We start from the raw sequence: 15,830 nt of genomic DNA on the forward strand, positions 1-15,830 counted from the left end.
CATCCCTCCTTCGGGCTGCACAACAGGATCAACTCACAAGTTTCAAAAACACCAATGTGGAGGGCACCTGGGTGGCTCAGTTGGCTAAACGTCCAACGTCGGCGCAGGTCATGATCGCACAGTTTGTGGGTTCGAGCCCTGCATCGGGCTCTGTGCTGAGGGCTCAGAGCCTGGAGCCTGCTTCAGATTGTGTCTCCCTCCCTCTCTCTCTGCTCCTCCCCCACTCGTGCTCTGTCTCCCACTCTCTCTCTCTCTCTCTCAAAAATAAACAAACACTAAAAAAAAATATTTTTTAACACCAATGCTGAGCCTTCTCTCCAAGATTCTGATGTGACTGGTCCTGGATAGAGCGTGGGCACTGGGATTTTTTTTTTCTTTTGTAAATCGCTCTCCAGGTGATTCTACTGTGCAGCTAAGGTGGAGATTGAGGGCTCTAGAGTCTAGAAACTCTGCACAGAGGCCCCAGCCATTTCCCACAAACTTTCTAGGGCAGGAGATCCAGCCAGGCAGGTCTTGCTGGAGACAGGATGCTCACACCATCCCCCAGCCCCCAACCCAGGATCAACCTGTGAAGAGCCATGTGTCTGAGACAGAACACAGGGCCTCTGCCCAGCCCCGGCTGGGATGTACCAAGTTCCCACACACTGAAGGCCGCACAATTGGGTTCAGTTATTTGATTACTTTAGGCATGTAAACAAAACGTGATATTATACAAATCTGGGGTGGCAAGCACCACAAAATGGTTTACTTTGAGAGATCTGAATTACAAACGCAGAGGAAAAAAAAAAATGCCGAAATCCCTTTTAAACAATCTCTTTGAATAGAAAACAGAATCCGAATACATGGTGATACCTCTTCTGGGCTGACAGATTTGTTTCCCATTTCCCATAGAAGGTCACTGGGAATAATTACATTTTCTTGTGAATCTGTCTTTTGTAAGGATGAAGCAAAATATTTCAATCTTCCCAATTGAGGCACTGCCATTGGTCCTGTGGCAGAACTAGAATCCAAGCCCCACCCCCCCCCCCGTTTAAAATTTTTTTAAAAGCTGTAGGAAAAGGGGGGGCACGGCAAAGAGGGGGTCAGAATTGCTAAGTTTCCCTGGGGTGTTAACAACACTAAGCAAAATGTATGCTTTGAGATAAAACAGAACTGATGCCTCTATCTTAGGAAGGCACCAACCAACAGCACGCGTGTGGAAAACAACCAGGCTCTGAAGAGAGACAGACCCCGACAGAACTACGACCCTCTCCCGCCTAGAAGCTGTGCGGCCTTCGGCCAGTTACTTGGTCTCTCTGAGCCTCAATTCCTTCAGCTGTAACTGCAGGAATGCTTTGAAAACTGGAGAGCGCACGCAACGCCTCTGGCCCAGGGTAGGCCTTCAATACCCAGTGGGCACCGCTATTATTCTTGGAACAATCCACACCCGTTTCGGCTGAAGCCTGCTGCGCCCAACTTTTCATGGTCCGGAATCCTGGGAACTAGGGAACCATATTACACCAGTGCAGAGGGAGAATCTGTTTCTTTGTTCCACGAGCCTAAGGAAAAGAGCGAGAGCAGTCAGGAGTTGGCCTGCCCCCCCCCCCCCCCCCCCCCCCGCCGCGCCCATTCTGGGGTCAAATGGGCTCTTTAGCGACAGAGTTTGCTTTCACCTCCTGAGAGTGGCCCCGTGGAAAAAGTGCCCCCAGGAACTACAGATGCCTAAGGGGCACCGTTGTTTCTTTCCGAGATATCCCCGGCACGGTCTGGCCAAACTGCCCCCGCCGCACCCCCACCCCCCCCCCCCCCCCCCCGCAAAAGACAGCTTCCCGTGCAGCCCCCCGCAGCAGGAGAGGAGGAGAACCATTAAAGAAGCTGGGGGTGCCTGTCACACTTCTCCATAACCCCTGACGTGATGTGAAATTCTACAAGGTGGACCCTTTGAAATGCAAAATCTTCCAGAGTCCTTCAAATGTGTTTTTATTTTCTCGGGTTCCTAAGGCTGCTTTCAGACCCACCCATCAGTATTCCCCCCTCCCCTCCATCACCCACATTTAACAAAAAAAAGAAGAAGAAGAAAAGGAGAAGGTGGTGGTGGCCGCGGCAAAGACGTCTCTGTTTTGTTGTTTTTTTCTTTTTTAAAAAGCTCAAGTATCTCCAGTCGATGCAAGGAAGAAAAAAAAAAAAAAAAAGAAAGAAATCTTGTCCTCAGCTCCAGCCTCCTCACTTCCCTTCTCCAAGACACCCTGAAGCCAAGTTTCCCCCTGGAAGATTTCCTCCCGTCCGTCCGAACCAGCTCCGCACGAACTCTGCTGCTGCTTCGGATCCCAGAGAGCTTTCTTAGATCAAGAATCCCGGTGCCCTCCGACCCGAGTTCGGGAAGGTTAAGGCAGGCACCACCAGACCACAACTCACAATTTTTGGAGCCCTAGCCTTGATCCAAAACCGTGTGCACAGGAGGTTTGGATTAAACATCAAAGAAGAAATTACCTTAAAACAAAGTTGTTTGGCAAAGAAAATTGCTTCGCCATAAGAAGAACCCTAGGGAATGGTAAATTGCTTTTGAATATAGACTTTTCAGTGGCGCGGTCATTAATCATGTTAATGTAAACTGCGCTAAAACAAAAATTTTCTAAGCAAGTCTCTGGGCACATCAGTGTATCTAAGCCTCGGGGGTTTGTTTCCAAAGCTCACATCCCAGCACGCAATGAAACTGCTGTTAATGGGGTCAGCTATTACAGTGCAGTCCCCGACCCTGGGCCATAATAAAGGTGATTCAGCCATGTAGAAAGAACCCTCATAAAGTTAGGCAGGAAACAAACACAGAAATTAATCAGAGGAGGAGAGGCAATGATTTTGGAAAGTGTATTCACGGGGCAAGTTTAAACAGCGACTCTCCCTGGATGATCAGACATTTCAGAGAGGACTTGAGGGAGGCCAGTCAACATTCCTTGCAGGGCTCAAGTCCCCCGGCCAGGCCCTGTTTTGTAGGGTGCAGGGCAGGGCAGCAGCTGGACAAGACAAGGAGGAGTGTGGAGCCCAGCAGAGTTAAGCTGCGCGGAGCCCAGCCAGAACGGGCCATGTGCTTCGTGTTGGCAACAAACTGGTTCTTTCAAGAGAGGAAGGGTCTGACAAAAACGACAGCTGCAGCAAAGCAAGCAGCTCAGAGGCAAAAGCCTCGAAAAAAGCCCCAGGTTTAGGAGTCTCCCCTCAAGACAAAAAACGAACAAACAGAAAAAAAAATCATCTTTGGGGTTTTGCAAGGGCTAGTTAATCTCTTAACGTGTCCCCCTTGCTGGATCAATTAAAGAGAGCCCCTCCACATCTGGTTTCCATCTAAAACCGAAACTTGTATTATCAGCATATTACATAACAAATTATGCCTGCAGGTTTCTTTTATTACACATCAGAGAGGTGTGTGTGGTACGGCTAATGATGGCAGTGGTGCTGACCTGCGTGTTTGCTTGTATCAGGTTTGGTTTTGTTTTTGTATTTTTTTTTTTTTTTAAGGGCAAGGACGAAAAGTTTCCGTGCAGTATGCAATTCAAAAAAAGTCGCACGGCCGGGACACAACATCGGCTGAACAGTCCGCCAGTGGGTCCGGCTCTCGGTCTCCGGGACCCACCACCGCACCAAGCAGTGGGTGAGAAGGGCGTACTGTTTAAAGAGCACGGCAAAGACATACCAGCCGGCTCCGAGGCGTCCCCTGCTGCCAGCTCCCAGAGTGTACCGGGGTGCCTGGTCTCCAGTCTCCAGCAGGGGAAGAGAGAGCTGGCTAGCCCTTCCCAACCCTTCCACCATTGGTCAGGCGCCTGCCCGCTGAACCCGCTTAAAGGACACGCAGCCCATCAGGCTTCCACAGAACTCGGGGGGGGGGGGGGGGGGGGGGGGATGGAGGCCAGGTGACAGTGAAGTCATCAACAGGGGGACAGAGAGAGGTGACAGGTGTGGAGAGAAAGAGCCTAAGAAATAACAACGGGGCTTCCCGTAGGATGTCAACGAAGGAGAGCCACCACGACCCCTCTAAGGTATCTTAACATAAAGGTCTTCCTAAAAGAACTTTAAGAACTTCCAGAACACTACTACGTGTGCGACATATCCTAAATTGAAAACAGAAGGGAGAAACTGACTGAAAACATTATCAATCACAATCGTAGAGCACTCGTGCTGCCAGCCTTAGGAATTCAAGTCCACTTCTGCAGCAGACAATACTAACTTTTATTTAAAACTGGTCTTCAACGTTAAAAGGGTCACGTTATCAACATCACATTCTCAGGGGAAAATAAGAAGTCCTTGGGCAAAATGATCTGAACCGGTCTTAAAACCACCTTCTTCTCTAGAGGGGCATTTGGGGAAAAAACAGACCTGCCCCAAGCCTCTCCTTAGTTTCCCAGACTGGAACGGCGCCCTGGGAGCTGGATCGCCGCATGCTCCTGGGTCTGCAGGACCGCTGGCAGCATGCAGACCCTAGCCAAGTGCAGACCCTGGGTCGAGGGCCACAAGTCCTGCACTTAGAACACAAACCTCCTCCCACTAACAGGGGCCTGTCATCGGGAGGTAGCTGTTTCTGGTTTTTTATCTAGCTGTCGCCAGTTAAGGGATGGGGTTGGGGGCGGGGAAACAAAACCCCAGAGATCTGCAATTCAGTATCAAAACTGTAATTGAGACAAGTCACTGCTAAGTGGATAAATTAAAATGAAACCAAAACCTGGCCAAGTCCGGAACAGTGAGTTTCACCAGGTCTACTAACTCCATTCCCTCCCAAGTCCTCAGACCAGGTGACATCTTTCAACGGAGTCTAGGATCTGGAGCAAGGAGGGATCCCCTTCCAGCCTGTGGGAAGTGCTGGGAACACATATGCTAGTATGTCATTTGGAAGTCTGCTAATGCGTTGTAGGCAGCACAAGACGCTTGCCTGGCTTCCCAGGCCAATAAACAATGCCATTCCAACTCCTGCAGCAGTCAATAGAAAACACTCCCTTGTCTCCGCCATCCAACAATTCAACAAACATTTGTTCCTGTGGAACAACCGTCAGCCTGGCTCCATCTGCACCCGCTCCGGCAAGACAAGCGCGGCGGCGGAGGCGGCGGCGGCGGCGGCGGCGGCGGCGGCACCAATGCCCTGCCCCAGGGTCCCGGCCCGTGAAGCAGCCCTCCGCAGGGGCCACTCACCCAACACCACCGAGTCCGGAGACTGTAACGTATGGAAGACTCGGAGTGTGGCCTATAGGAGGCAGAATCCCATTCATCAAATGCTGCAAAGAGCCGTTCTTTGTTCACCATCGTACGAAGTACAGTACGTGTTAATGAACCCGGGCGGTCAGATGGAGGGAGCCCGGCTTCGGGGGGCTTCCGGGGGCGAAGGACCCGTGCAAGCTAGCTCGCACGACTCGCCCGTGCTCCGCCGCTCTGTCCCGCGCCTCGAGCATTGTTCCCCAAGTCTGCAGGCGGGGGTGGGGAGCTGGGGGTGCCCGAGAAGCCCCTTGGGGCAATGCACACCGAGGGCCCTCCCCGGATTCTAGGTGTTCTCGCCTCCTTCGTCCCTGCCCCACCAAGAGAAACTCCCAGTGGGAAAGCTGACTCCCACAGGCTTGCAAATCAAGGACTGGCAAAAATGTGACTCGACCAGTGTGCCCGTGCCGGACGGCCCTTCTCGCCATGTGCAAAGCCACGCCGGCGCCCCCCCCGCTCCGCAAACCCCCGCCGCGGCCACCCCGCGGGCTTCCCCAGCCGGGAGCAGAACGCCCCCTCACCCCCCACTGCGACCGCCCCGGCCGGTCCAGCAGCCACGGAGCCCGCCGCTGGGCGTCCGCATCCCGGGGGTGGCGGACGCAAACTTCCGCGAACAAAAGAGTTGTCTGCAAACGGTGCGGGAACTTCGGGGTTAGCAGGGGCGCTCGGGTCCCGGGTCCCGGCGCCCTCGCCGCTGGCGCCAGCCAGGGCTCAACTTGAGACGCGGAGAGGAGCACACCCCCGGGCGCAGCCGGCCCCGCACCCGCCCCGGGGAAGCGCAGACTTTTCCGCAGGGGCCGGGCTGGCTCGTTCCCCTGGCGGCGCTCTGACAAGTCTCACGCCTGCACCAGAGGCGACACTCAGCACCCCGAGAAACCGCCCGAACCAACCCGAAGACAAGGCGGAAAAAAAGGAAACCAGCAACATTAAAAAAAAAAAAAAAAAAAAAGAATAACAATTTAAAAATCTTAAAAGGGCAAGCCCAGCACACGCGAGAGCAGGGTCCCTCCAGCCGCCGGCTGCGGCGCACACGGCAGGGACCTCCGCTCGGGACCGGCCCCTCGGCCGCCACCGCCGCCGCGCGGCCCGGGGTCGCTTACTGTGCGCGGCGGGGCGCTCCGAGCACGGGCCCCGCGCCGTCGCCGCCGGCGCTCGCCAAGTCGTCCCGGCTGCCCGCCGCGCGTCCGCCGCGCGCACGCTCTCCTGCCGGCGCCGAGCGCTTTGTACCGAGCGGCTCCCAGGGAGGAGGAAATCGACTTGTCACTTCCTGAACTGTTTGCAACTCGTCCCTTTAACCGGCCCCGGCCAGGCCGCCCGCGCCCGCCGCGCCCGCCGCGCCCGCCGCCGCCGAGGGGCCGCCCGACCTCGGCTGCGTGTCGCTGGGTCGGGCGCTCTGGCGGCGGCGTCGCGGGCCCGGGCGCTCGGCGCGGCGGCGGCGGCGTGCAGGAGCCGGGCGGCGTGCGGCGGCAGCGGCGGCGGCGGGCGAGTGTGCAGTGCGCGCAGCCGCCGGTGGGCGGGGAGTGGGGGGGTCGCGGCGCGCCGCCGGCGGGGCTAGAGGGCGTCCTGCGAGCTGAGCCGCGCGCCGAGCTCGCGCTTGCGAGGCCCCGGGACGCGGGAAGTGGCCCCGGGCCCGGGCCGCGCCGCCACTACCACCCCCCGCTCCTCCGCGGCTGCCCGGGGCCAGGGGTCCCGCGGGCGTCTCTCCCGCCACCCCACCGCCCCCGCCCCAGCCCGAACCGGGGCAAAAAAATCCTGGGCCGCGTGGACTTCAGACGTCCAGCTTCCGGGTTGTTGGGTTTTGAGGTTTCAAAGAAACGATCATTACGGTGGCGTGCTGGGCGGCGGGGGGCGGGGGGCGGGGGGGGGGGCGTGTTAGTGTTGTTACACTTTGGGAAAATAAAGCGCTAGTTTCCTAACTCGGGGCGCTGATCGAAATAAAGGAATGTGTACTTCAGAAGCCACATGCAAAATATATGCAACTGGTGAAGGAAGGATTTGTGGTTGCTAAGCAGAGGCAGAGCATGTTTCGTTCTGTAACTTAGGATGTTGACTTAAGTTCAGGAATGTAACCCTGATAGAATAAGCAGAGCATTTTCATTGTACTGCTCACCTGGGGGAGGGGGATTGTTTTCCTTGTGAAGTGAACCCCTAGATTTCCCATTACTCCGTCCTACTAGTGTATGTTATTTTATTGACCTTGTATCCAAAGAGATTTTTTAAAGAGGAGGTTTTTTTTTTTTAAAAAAAGAACTCCCCTATGCCTGTTTTGTGTTCTCCTTTGCCAAAAAAACAAAACACCTCATTACTTTACATGGATTGTGTCTGCGCCATTTGAATGGTTCTATTCATAAATCAGGAAACTTTTTCTGTTGCTTCTAGGAACATTTAATTGGTTTTAATCCAATGTTTCAATCCCAGTATCAAACATAAATGAACAATTAACTTCTTGAGCACTTGGGAAACTCTTATATTTCATGGCTATTGCTGAAATATTTCAGTTTCTCTCACACTGGACCCATTCTTTTTCAGAAAATCATGAGCTAACATCTTTCACACGAGCTACAGCTCACTCCAGTGGTTTCTTCTGCAAGATTAGGATGACCTACAGTCAGAAGGATGTGAGTCTACTCATTCAAGTAGATGATGTGGGATATAACCCATTCATCCCACAAAAGCCAAAATGAGCTAACAGGGAGAATGCTAAGATTCCGATATCCTTATCCATAAACATTGCTTTACAAGAATTTATCAAGGGCCAGTTTTGGAAGGAGCAAGAACTAAGTCTTCCTAAGTGAAACAAAGAAAGGTACAAGGGATAATTTGAGAATACTGCTACACTTCCCTAATGCCATTTTATCACAGTGTCACCTCGGCCTTTGAGAGCTTTAAGAATATAGTTTAATTTACTTTTTATTAGGAAGCCTAGAGTGACTCCTGCTGGCAAACATTCAGCTTATTCCTACAATTACTAGTTCATCAGGTCAACACAGAAAATAAAATGCAGGGGTCCAGAGCCTGGAGACAATTATTGCAACCATGATTCTTGTTTCTTTCGGGATGATTTTAGTCTCAGAAAATTCCAAGGATTGTGGTCATGGCAAGCCCGTTTACTGCAACGCCTCCTTTCCAACCAGAAGCAGCCTGTTTTTCTGGTTCTGAGGCTTTCTTGCAAATGCACAAACTAAAATACCTGCTCAAGGAGTTGTGCTACTAACCAATGAATGGCTATTTCTCATGTACTTAATTTGAATCTCCAAAAGCTAACCGGTATATACATTAAGGCCTGGATCGCTTTACCTTCCAGATACTATGTGGCTCTTTCCACATTATGCAGTTAAGTCCTATGCATCTAAAACACCCCCACTCTTTAAGGCTGTATACTACATAGTTGTTTATTACTTAAAAAGTCCTACCCAAAGGTTGTATATTAGAGTTTTGCTCAATTCAGAAGCGCAAATATAAATGCAGCTGAACTCTGGATGTAAAACAATGTAAGCTGTATTGGGGGGGGGGGTGTCTACCTCTACCTTTGTTCAATCCTTAAAGGTCAAAACCAAATCAAAACCAGATTTAGAGCACTACCAGGCAACTAAACACAAATTCGTAAGTCAATTTAGGAATAAATCCATAAATAATCCGAAATGATCACTTGTAACTTTTCCATTATCATTGACCAACACTAACCGGGGTAAGCCACGAACACCTGGGAACTATAAAATGCAGGGATCCCATACGGTCTCCCTCCAAGACCGATCAATGAAACAGGGATAACGCACAGCAATATTGCCTCTCCTGGCCCCTCTCAAAGCAGAACCACCAAAGGGAGGAACGCCTGTGCGTACAGCACGCATCCATCATGTCTCCTCAAAACTGTCTGGGAGAATTTAAACTGAATTAAATTCTACACTACAGAGTTGCCCTATTCCAAGTGTAAAGCTCTTAAGCAATAGGAGACAGTAAGGGTGTATTTTATTAAGAAAGGGTGTAACCAACTATAACTTGTATCAACAAGCTAATAAAGTATTCACCTAAGCACATTTGTGCAGAGGAGGGTAAAGGTTGGATTCTGATAGGCACTAAGGAGTGTCCTAGGTAGTTAGTGGGTGTTTTATTTTTGTGCCTTTAGAAGCAGATGAATGTGATATTCAAGCAACAAGGAGCTAAGCTTTGAAGTCTGATCAAGGACCAGTCAATGCTGTTCAGTTTAACCCATCAAATCTATGTGTGCCTAGAGCTGTAAAAAGAGCTCACCACTAAAAAGCCATAAACTAGTTTGTCTCTGAGAATAACACAGTATATTCTTTTTTAGCATAAAGTGAATGAAACAAAAATCAAACTTGTTATACATTGGACCCAACAGCACAGTACACAGATGTGTGTGTATTAACCCCTTTATTCGGCTTCCAAAAGCCACTGCCTCTTTGTCACAACTGTTGTATTAAAAGCCAGTCATTCACATTTCACACTGTCCTTTCTAAATCTGAAAAGATCTTTTATAAAGCAGAACCTTTTAAAGTTGCTTATAATAGATGATGGGAAGACAAACACCACCAAGTCCACCTGAAGCATTTTCAAAAAGACTGGCTACGGAAAACAAGTTAGCAAAATACATTTCTTTGGAAAATATGGAAAGTTTTTGGTTACAGATAAAAGCCAAAAATCTGAATCTACTATGGGGACAATTTTCTAATGTAGATTTTATTCATCTATGAGCCAGCTACAACTAACAGCCCTACCTACACATGCATGTTAGGACACACTAATCCTTCCATTCTTTCCTTTCTGATCTTTTATATTGTGTTCTGAAACTTTTCCACTGAGGAAAAGGAATTATAGCTCTGGCTAGGATCTCTCTCATATCGATAGACAGACAGACAGGTAGGTAGGTAGGTAGGTAAGTAGAAATATCTACACAGAGAGAGAGAGGTATCTCCCCTATCTATATACACACCTTTTTTAAGAGGCACTTCGATTCTTGAAGACAAAGTTACTTTTTGATTCAAGAACTAAATAAAACAAATGTATTTTCATTGAAAAATAACCATGGCAGTGAATTTAATGATACCAATCTAACTCCTTTGATACAAAATGAGAGTTGAAAGCAGCTTGAAGCGGAATGCCTATTGAAATCAGCGCATGTGAATCGGCACAGCTTTGTAACCAAACGTCTAGCACCATTGAGGTACGAAGCATGCCAGCTGGGACAGCATTGTGCACCACAAAGTGTGGGTTGTAAGCCTAAGTCCTGAGCACAAACCCTGGTTTCCAAGTTGGCAGGTGCTGAAAACACAGCAAATGTCACGCTTGCAACTCACTGGATGAAGAGCTCTGGGTAATGCAAGCTAAAAAGAACAGAGCAACAGTTAAAACTTATTTAACTTTGAGATAGATATATATATAGATATATAGATATATATATATATATATTTTTTTTTTTTTTTTTTTGGCAATAGTAGCCATTGGTGTTATGTGCTACCAGAAAACACCAGCATGAAAAAGGAAGACAGTGAAAAGTTTTTGCATGGTAAATAAACAAAAGGAATACAATGAAGGCTCTTCACAATTTGCATTCAAAGTTACTGGTGTATATAAAACTTATCAAACCTGTGTTACTATTTTAATAGTAACGATGAAAAGCATAATTCATTCCTGACCTTTCCCTCATCTATTTATGATCTGAGCTGAAGGAGACTCTAATTGATATCACTGTTAACACGGTTACTCACCCATAACCTAGCTTGGCCTCAGACCCTCCACCAAAAACACAGCTAAAACCAAGTGACAGTATCTTCATATTGTTAAACACTGAGTTTCATCTAGAAAATATTTCAACAGCACAGCCAGACTACATGTTTCTGCTATCATCTTCAAATGAAAATCTTTTCCATTTTTTTCTTATATAGACTTTAGTGGAATTCAGATTTGGTATTTATGATACAAGCCCAAAATCTGCCTTAATTTTTCTCTCCTGTCAACTGTCTACCATATAATGTCACTGCCTCGAGAAAAATCTATTTTTAACTCATCCCTAGTGATATGCTCAAAGCCACTGCTATCCTGCCTATCCCCATAAAAATGAAACCGAGTGAATTTCATTTTCATTATGTAGAAAGGAAACCGTGAAACGACATACAGTTTGTGATTTCACAGAGTTTAAATACCCAATCTAAAGACTGAATCCTTGGGGCGCCTGGGTGGCGCCGTCGGTTAAGCGTCCGACTTCAGCCAGGTCACGATCTCGCGGTCCGTGAGTTCACGATCTCGCGAGATCTCGAGTGATCTCGCGTGAGTTCGAGCCCCGCGTCGGGCTCTGGGCTGATGGCTCGGAGCCCGGAGCCTGTTTCCGATTCTGTGTCTCCCTCTCTCTCTGCCCCTCCCCCGTTCATGCTCTGTCTCTCTCTGTCCCAAAAATAAATAAAAACGTTGAAAAAAAAAAAAATTAAAAAAAAAAAAAAAGACTGAATCCTTTGGGTTTAAAATATCAAGGAAAATAATCAGTCTCCGGCTCCAAAGGGTATAGAACATCCTTGGGAGCAGTATGAAAAGAACATGTGCCCCACATAGTATATTAGCCTGTGAATTTCTTAACTCTCCTCAGCAGTTTGTCAACCTCCTGTTTTAACCGAAAGCAAAGATGTTTTGTTTTATTGTATCCATTATAAGAGGGACTGGCCTTGCCTATTTTGTATGCACATACCCTGCCCCTGACCTGAAACGAAGAAGAAGTGATATGAGAAGTTAGCCTGCTTTTTAACTACTACTTTACAGCTTCTCTTAACTTTCACAAAAAAACCCTCCCCAAAAAACAAAAGTCGTGATCAAATCCAGGTTACTTAACCACCATAGCACTAAACTCCCTAACTCAGGGAAGCTTTTATCATGTCCATCCTAGGGACATACCTCCTTATCATATTGATCTCATCTCTATAGAGTTTTTAAAAAATAGTTCAAAGACTTCAGCTCTTTGAGGATGACTAGAGAAAGTGACACTATTCTGGCCAGTATTTCTCTAGTCACACTAAGCCGGGTCCAGGCACTGGGATATTCGCTTACCCACCAATAAAAAAGGTTAAGTATACAAATCTGAAAACCAAATGTTTTCTAGACTAGGTAGGATAAACAACTGATTCAATGTACACAACATACTACACTGTCAGTTCCACTATAAACTAAGGTCAAATCAGATAAACTATTTAAAGTATTAACCAACCTCAAACTTTGAAATGTCACTGTGAATGGCACCGTTAACTCAACATAAAACGAGGAAACAAAATACAACTCCCTGATCAAAGAAATTCAATCTAGATGATGCAAGGTGGAAATCAATGATAAAACCCTGCCCCACTGCTTCCTCAATGCCAGGTAAGACCCAAATCCAACTCAACTTTCATTGAACCTGATGCATGGTTAGTCGAAGGACCTGCTCTCAGTTCCCTTGTTGGAAGTAACACCTTAGCATTCAGACCTAATGATGGAAGGTGCATCATGTCCTTGGCCATTTGTTTTTCAATTCAAATGCATCCAAATGAACATTTTCCCCATCATACCTACATTTATTACTAAATAATTACCATTTAAACAGATAACGACCTTAAATGTGAGTATCCTTAGAGTTTGCTAAAACACATCATAAAGATCATTTGTTGAAAATGACTAAAGAAGCAGCAGCTACACAGAACGGTTTTTTAAGAAATTCTGGAAGGCCCACCTGTTCCAAATTTTCACTCGTACTCACCTATCCACCACTTGGCCTCTCCCGGCCATCAAAACACTCTTGGAATACAGTGGACCCGAAGACATAACTCAGTGGCACTGAGAGGTAAAATCTCAAACAAGTCAATCTATCAGCCCCAATGGGAAGACGGATTCTTGGAGGAGAGAATATTTACCTGGCACTGGCGTTTGCTAGGAATCATGCTAAGTGGCTTCACATTGATTTTTCTTACTTAATACTCATTCACACCCCTATTACGTGAAGTCTACACAACTGTTTCTGTCTCTGTTTCTCAAACCTGCTCCAAAGAAATGTTCTGAAGGGAAACCAAGTTTAACTAAGTGTACGCTATCCACTAGGCACTTTCCCAGCACCGTTAACATACTTCGGTGTCACTGAGGGGAGAAGCAGGTACAGGACGGGAAGGCAGTAGCCCAGAGAGGTACAAGGCCTAAGAAGGGCACACTCACGCACTGCACCCGAGCGAGGGTCTCTGTGCGGCATGAGAAGGTAGAAGCCTCAGCGCCCTGGGGCTGCAAGGTGCTAAATGAGGTCACCTGTCGGTGTGAGTCCTGGGTGCCTACTCAGGCCCAATCTTGATCTCGATCTTTCTATACATACAATCCAAGCAGACTAAACAATCAGATGTAAACTTCTAAGTTTCTTGGATAAAATATACTATGGTCAAACGAATACAAACTAAATTATCAAATATATCACCAGGGACAAACAATACTCAAATCTGAAGTTTACCAATGAATGTACAAAGATGTTTTATAGATGGAAAAATACATGATTTTATGCTCCCAATGTTTTATTATACATACATATATTTTTTCACATACATAGATACCGTTGTTTAAAAGAACTGTAAAATGACCTAATAACTGATTCTTAGCTAATGGGAGTATTTAAACTTCCCATATATAGCAGAAACCTGGGGCACCTGGGTGGCTCAGTTGGTTAAGCATCTGACTCTTCAGCTCAGGTCACGATGTCACGGTTCATGAGACTGAGCCCCTCACTGGGCTCTGTGCCGACAGCACGGAGAGGCTGCTTCGGATTCTCTCTCAAAATAAATAAATAAACATTTATTGTGGAAACCTATTTTGCAGACCCATCTCTAAACCTTAGATCAACTTCAGCAGGTATTATGGACTGAATGTTTGTGTCAACCCCCTCCCAAATTCACAAGTTGAAGCCCTAACCCTCAATGTGATGGTGTTTGGAAATGGGGCCTCTGGGAGGTAATCAGGGTTAGGTGAAGTCAGGCAGGCGGGGCTCTCGGGACGGAATCGGCACCCTTATGAGACACACAAGAGAACCTGCTCTCGTGTTCTCTCTCTCTCTCCCGTGTAGGCATGCACAAGGGGCTCGTGTGAACATACAGGGGGATGGCAGCTGCCTACATGCCAAGAGCAGAGGCTTCAAAATGAAGCCTGCCTTGCTGGCACCTTGATCTTGGACTTCCCGGTCTCCAGACTGTGAAAAGTAAATTTCTGTTGTTTAAGCTACCCAGCCAACGGCAGCCCAAGCTGACCGGCACCGGGGTGGAGAACTTTAAATATCACCTACTGACCACCCTCATTTTACAGAGACGAAACCTGAGCCCCAGAAAAGGAAAGCGACCTGCCTATATCGCAATCGTTTTTTCCTCCCAAATTGGGTATTTCAAAATAATCATTTCTCTTTCCTATTTATTCTACTACTTACCAGATTTTAAACACTCTGTTACTATAGAATGAAAGGAACCAAAACAAATCAAATCTCAAGGCCAGAAAATAATCTGACACTGCATTTGTCATAAATTAAATCATTAATCAAATGGACTTAGTAATAGTAAGATGATCCCTCTGACTTCTGGTTACGTTAGCACCTTCACCATACAGAGATTCCAGGAGGAAACCTCAGAGCCCTAAATGAACAGACTTCTCCAAGAGACGGGCTTATTTCACAGTGAGGTCCAGTATGTGGAATCCCCCTCATAGTCTAATCCAGTTAATTACTTTTTAATTAAATAATAACCACACTGGTCGGCACTTGCAACTACGAGGCTCTATGGAATTCAATCCTCTCTCTTGAGCAAAACTATAGTATCAATTTTTTTTTTTTTTTGACCCAACTGGTTCTCTTCACAAAATCAGAGCTTTCCTGCTACACGTTAGGGCTCCCACACGGAATAAACAGCTCTGACTCGTGCGCCTCGTTTAGGATTGCTTCTCAAAAGTCAGCAAGGATTATTCCCATTCAAAACAACAGCATAGAAGCCCTTTCGCTGAGTCACAACTGGGCCTCAAAGGTTACATTTTATAAATAAGACAACGCGCAGTGTTTTTCATTCACAACTTCAGGCCTGTCTTCCAAAACTTGCATACAGCTCTTTAACTCAGCCCAGTATGTTTTATTAAATGCCATATTATGATTTTCCCCATTCAGACTCCAGCTAGGCTTCTTGTTGAGGACATGGAAGGAAAACTTAATTATTGCTGCTTCAGTGCATCTAAATTTATTTCATTACCAAAATCAACAGAGTAAGGGCGCGATGCTGTAGCAGAAAGGCAGCCGGACATGGAATGTAAACTGCTCCTTCCTCTACCCTTCCCCCGCCCACCCCACCCTCAAAGTTCCATGGTTGGAAAGCATCCTAACGTGGGCTTTTTTTTTTTTTTTTTAGCCAGGATGTACTAAAATTAGATGGGAACAAAGGACTGACATTTTCATACACGAGGAGGGGTTAGGAGAAAAACGTGCACTGGCAGCACCCACTCTCTTCTACATTTAGCTTCTCCCCCCGCCCCCCCACAACTGCGTCCATCCTTGACAAGAGGCAGGGAGGGCATGGCAGGAGCGCTGCGGGGAGCACTGCGCCCAGTGCCGCGGAGAATCCCAGAGAATGCTAACCTGC

The 15,830-nt window shown here is 47.5% G+C and overlaps 2 protein-coding genes across 3 annotated transcripts in view; both read right to left on the reverse strand.

Annotated features, from left to right (window-relative positions):
• The window catches only part of FAM53B (family with sequence similarity 53 member B), a 113,178-nt gene extending 106,603 nt beyond the window's left edge, over nt 1–6,575 (reverse strand). Inside the window, exon 1 of the mRNA XM_047824346.1 lies at nt 6,312–6,575. The gene's annotated coding sequence lies outside the window, so the exon portion shown is untranslated. The remainder of the gene's footprint in view (nt 1–6,311) is intronic.
• EEF1AKMT2 (EEF1A lysine methyltransferase 2) overlaps nt 1,427–15,830 on the reverse strand; it is a 38,354-nt gene continuing 23,950 nt past the window's right edge. Inside the window, exon 6 of one of the 2 annotated variants that reach the window (XM_047824352.1) lies at nt 1,427–1,538. In XM_047824352.1, the coding sequence (XP_047680308.1) occupies nt 1,495–1,538 (44 nt within the window). In that variant the 3' untranslated portion in view covers nt 1,427–1,494. Of the gene's footprint in view, nt 1,539–8,911; nt 10,554–15,830 lie in introns of those variants that run through there. The other variant, XM_047824351.1, reaches the window with a different exon arrangement.

This window comes from Prionailurus viverrinus, chromosome D2 (assembly GCF_022837055.1).
Source record: "Prionailurus viverrinus isolate Anna chromosome D2, UM_Priviv_1.0, whole genome shotgun sequence".
NCBI classification, from domain to species: Eukaryota; Metazoa; Chordata; class Mammalia; order Carnivora; family Felidae; genus Prionailurus; species Prionailurus viverrinus.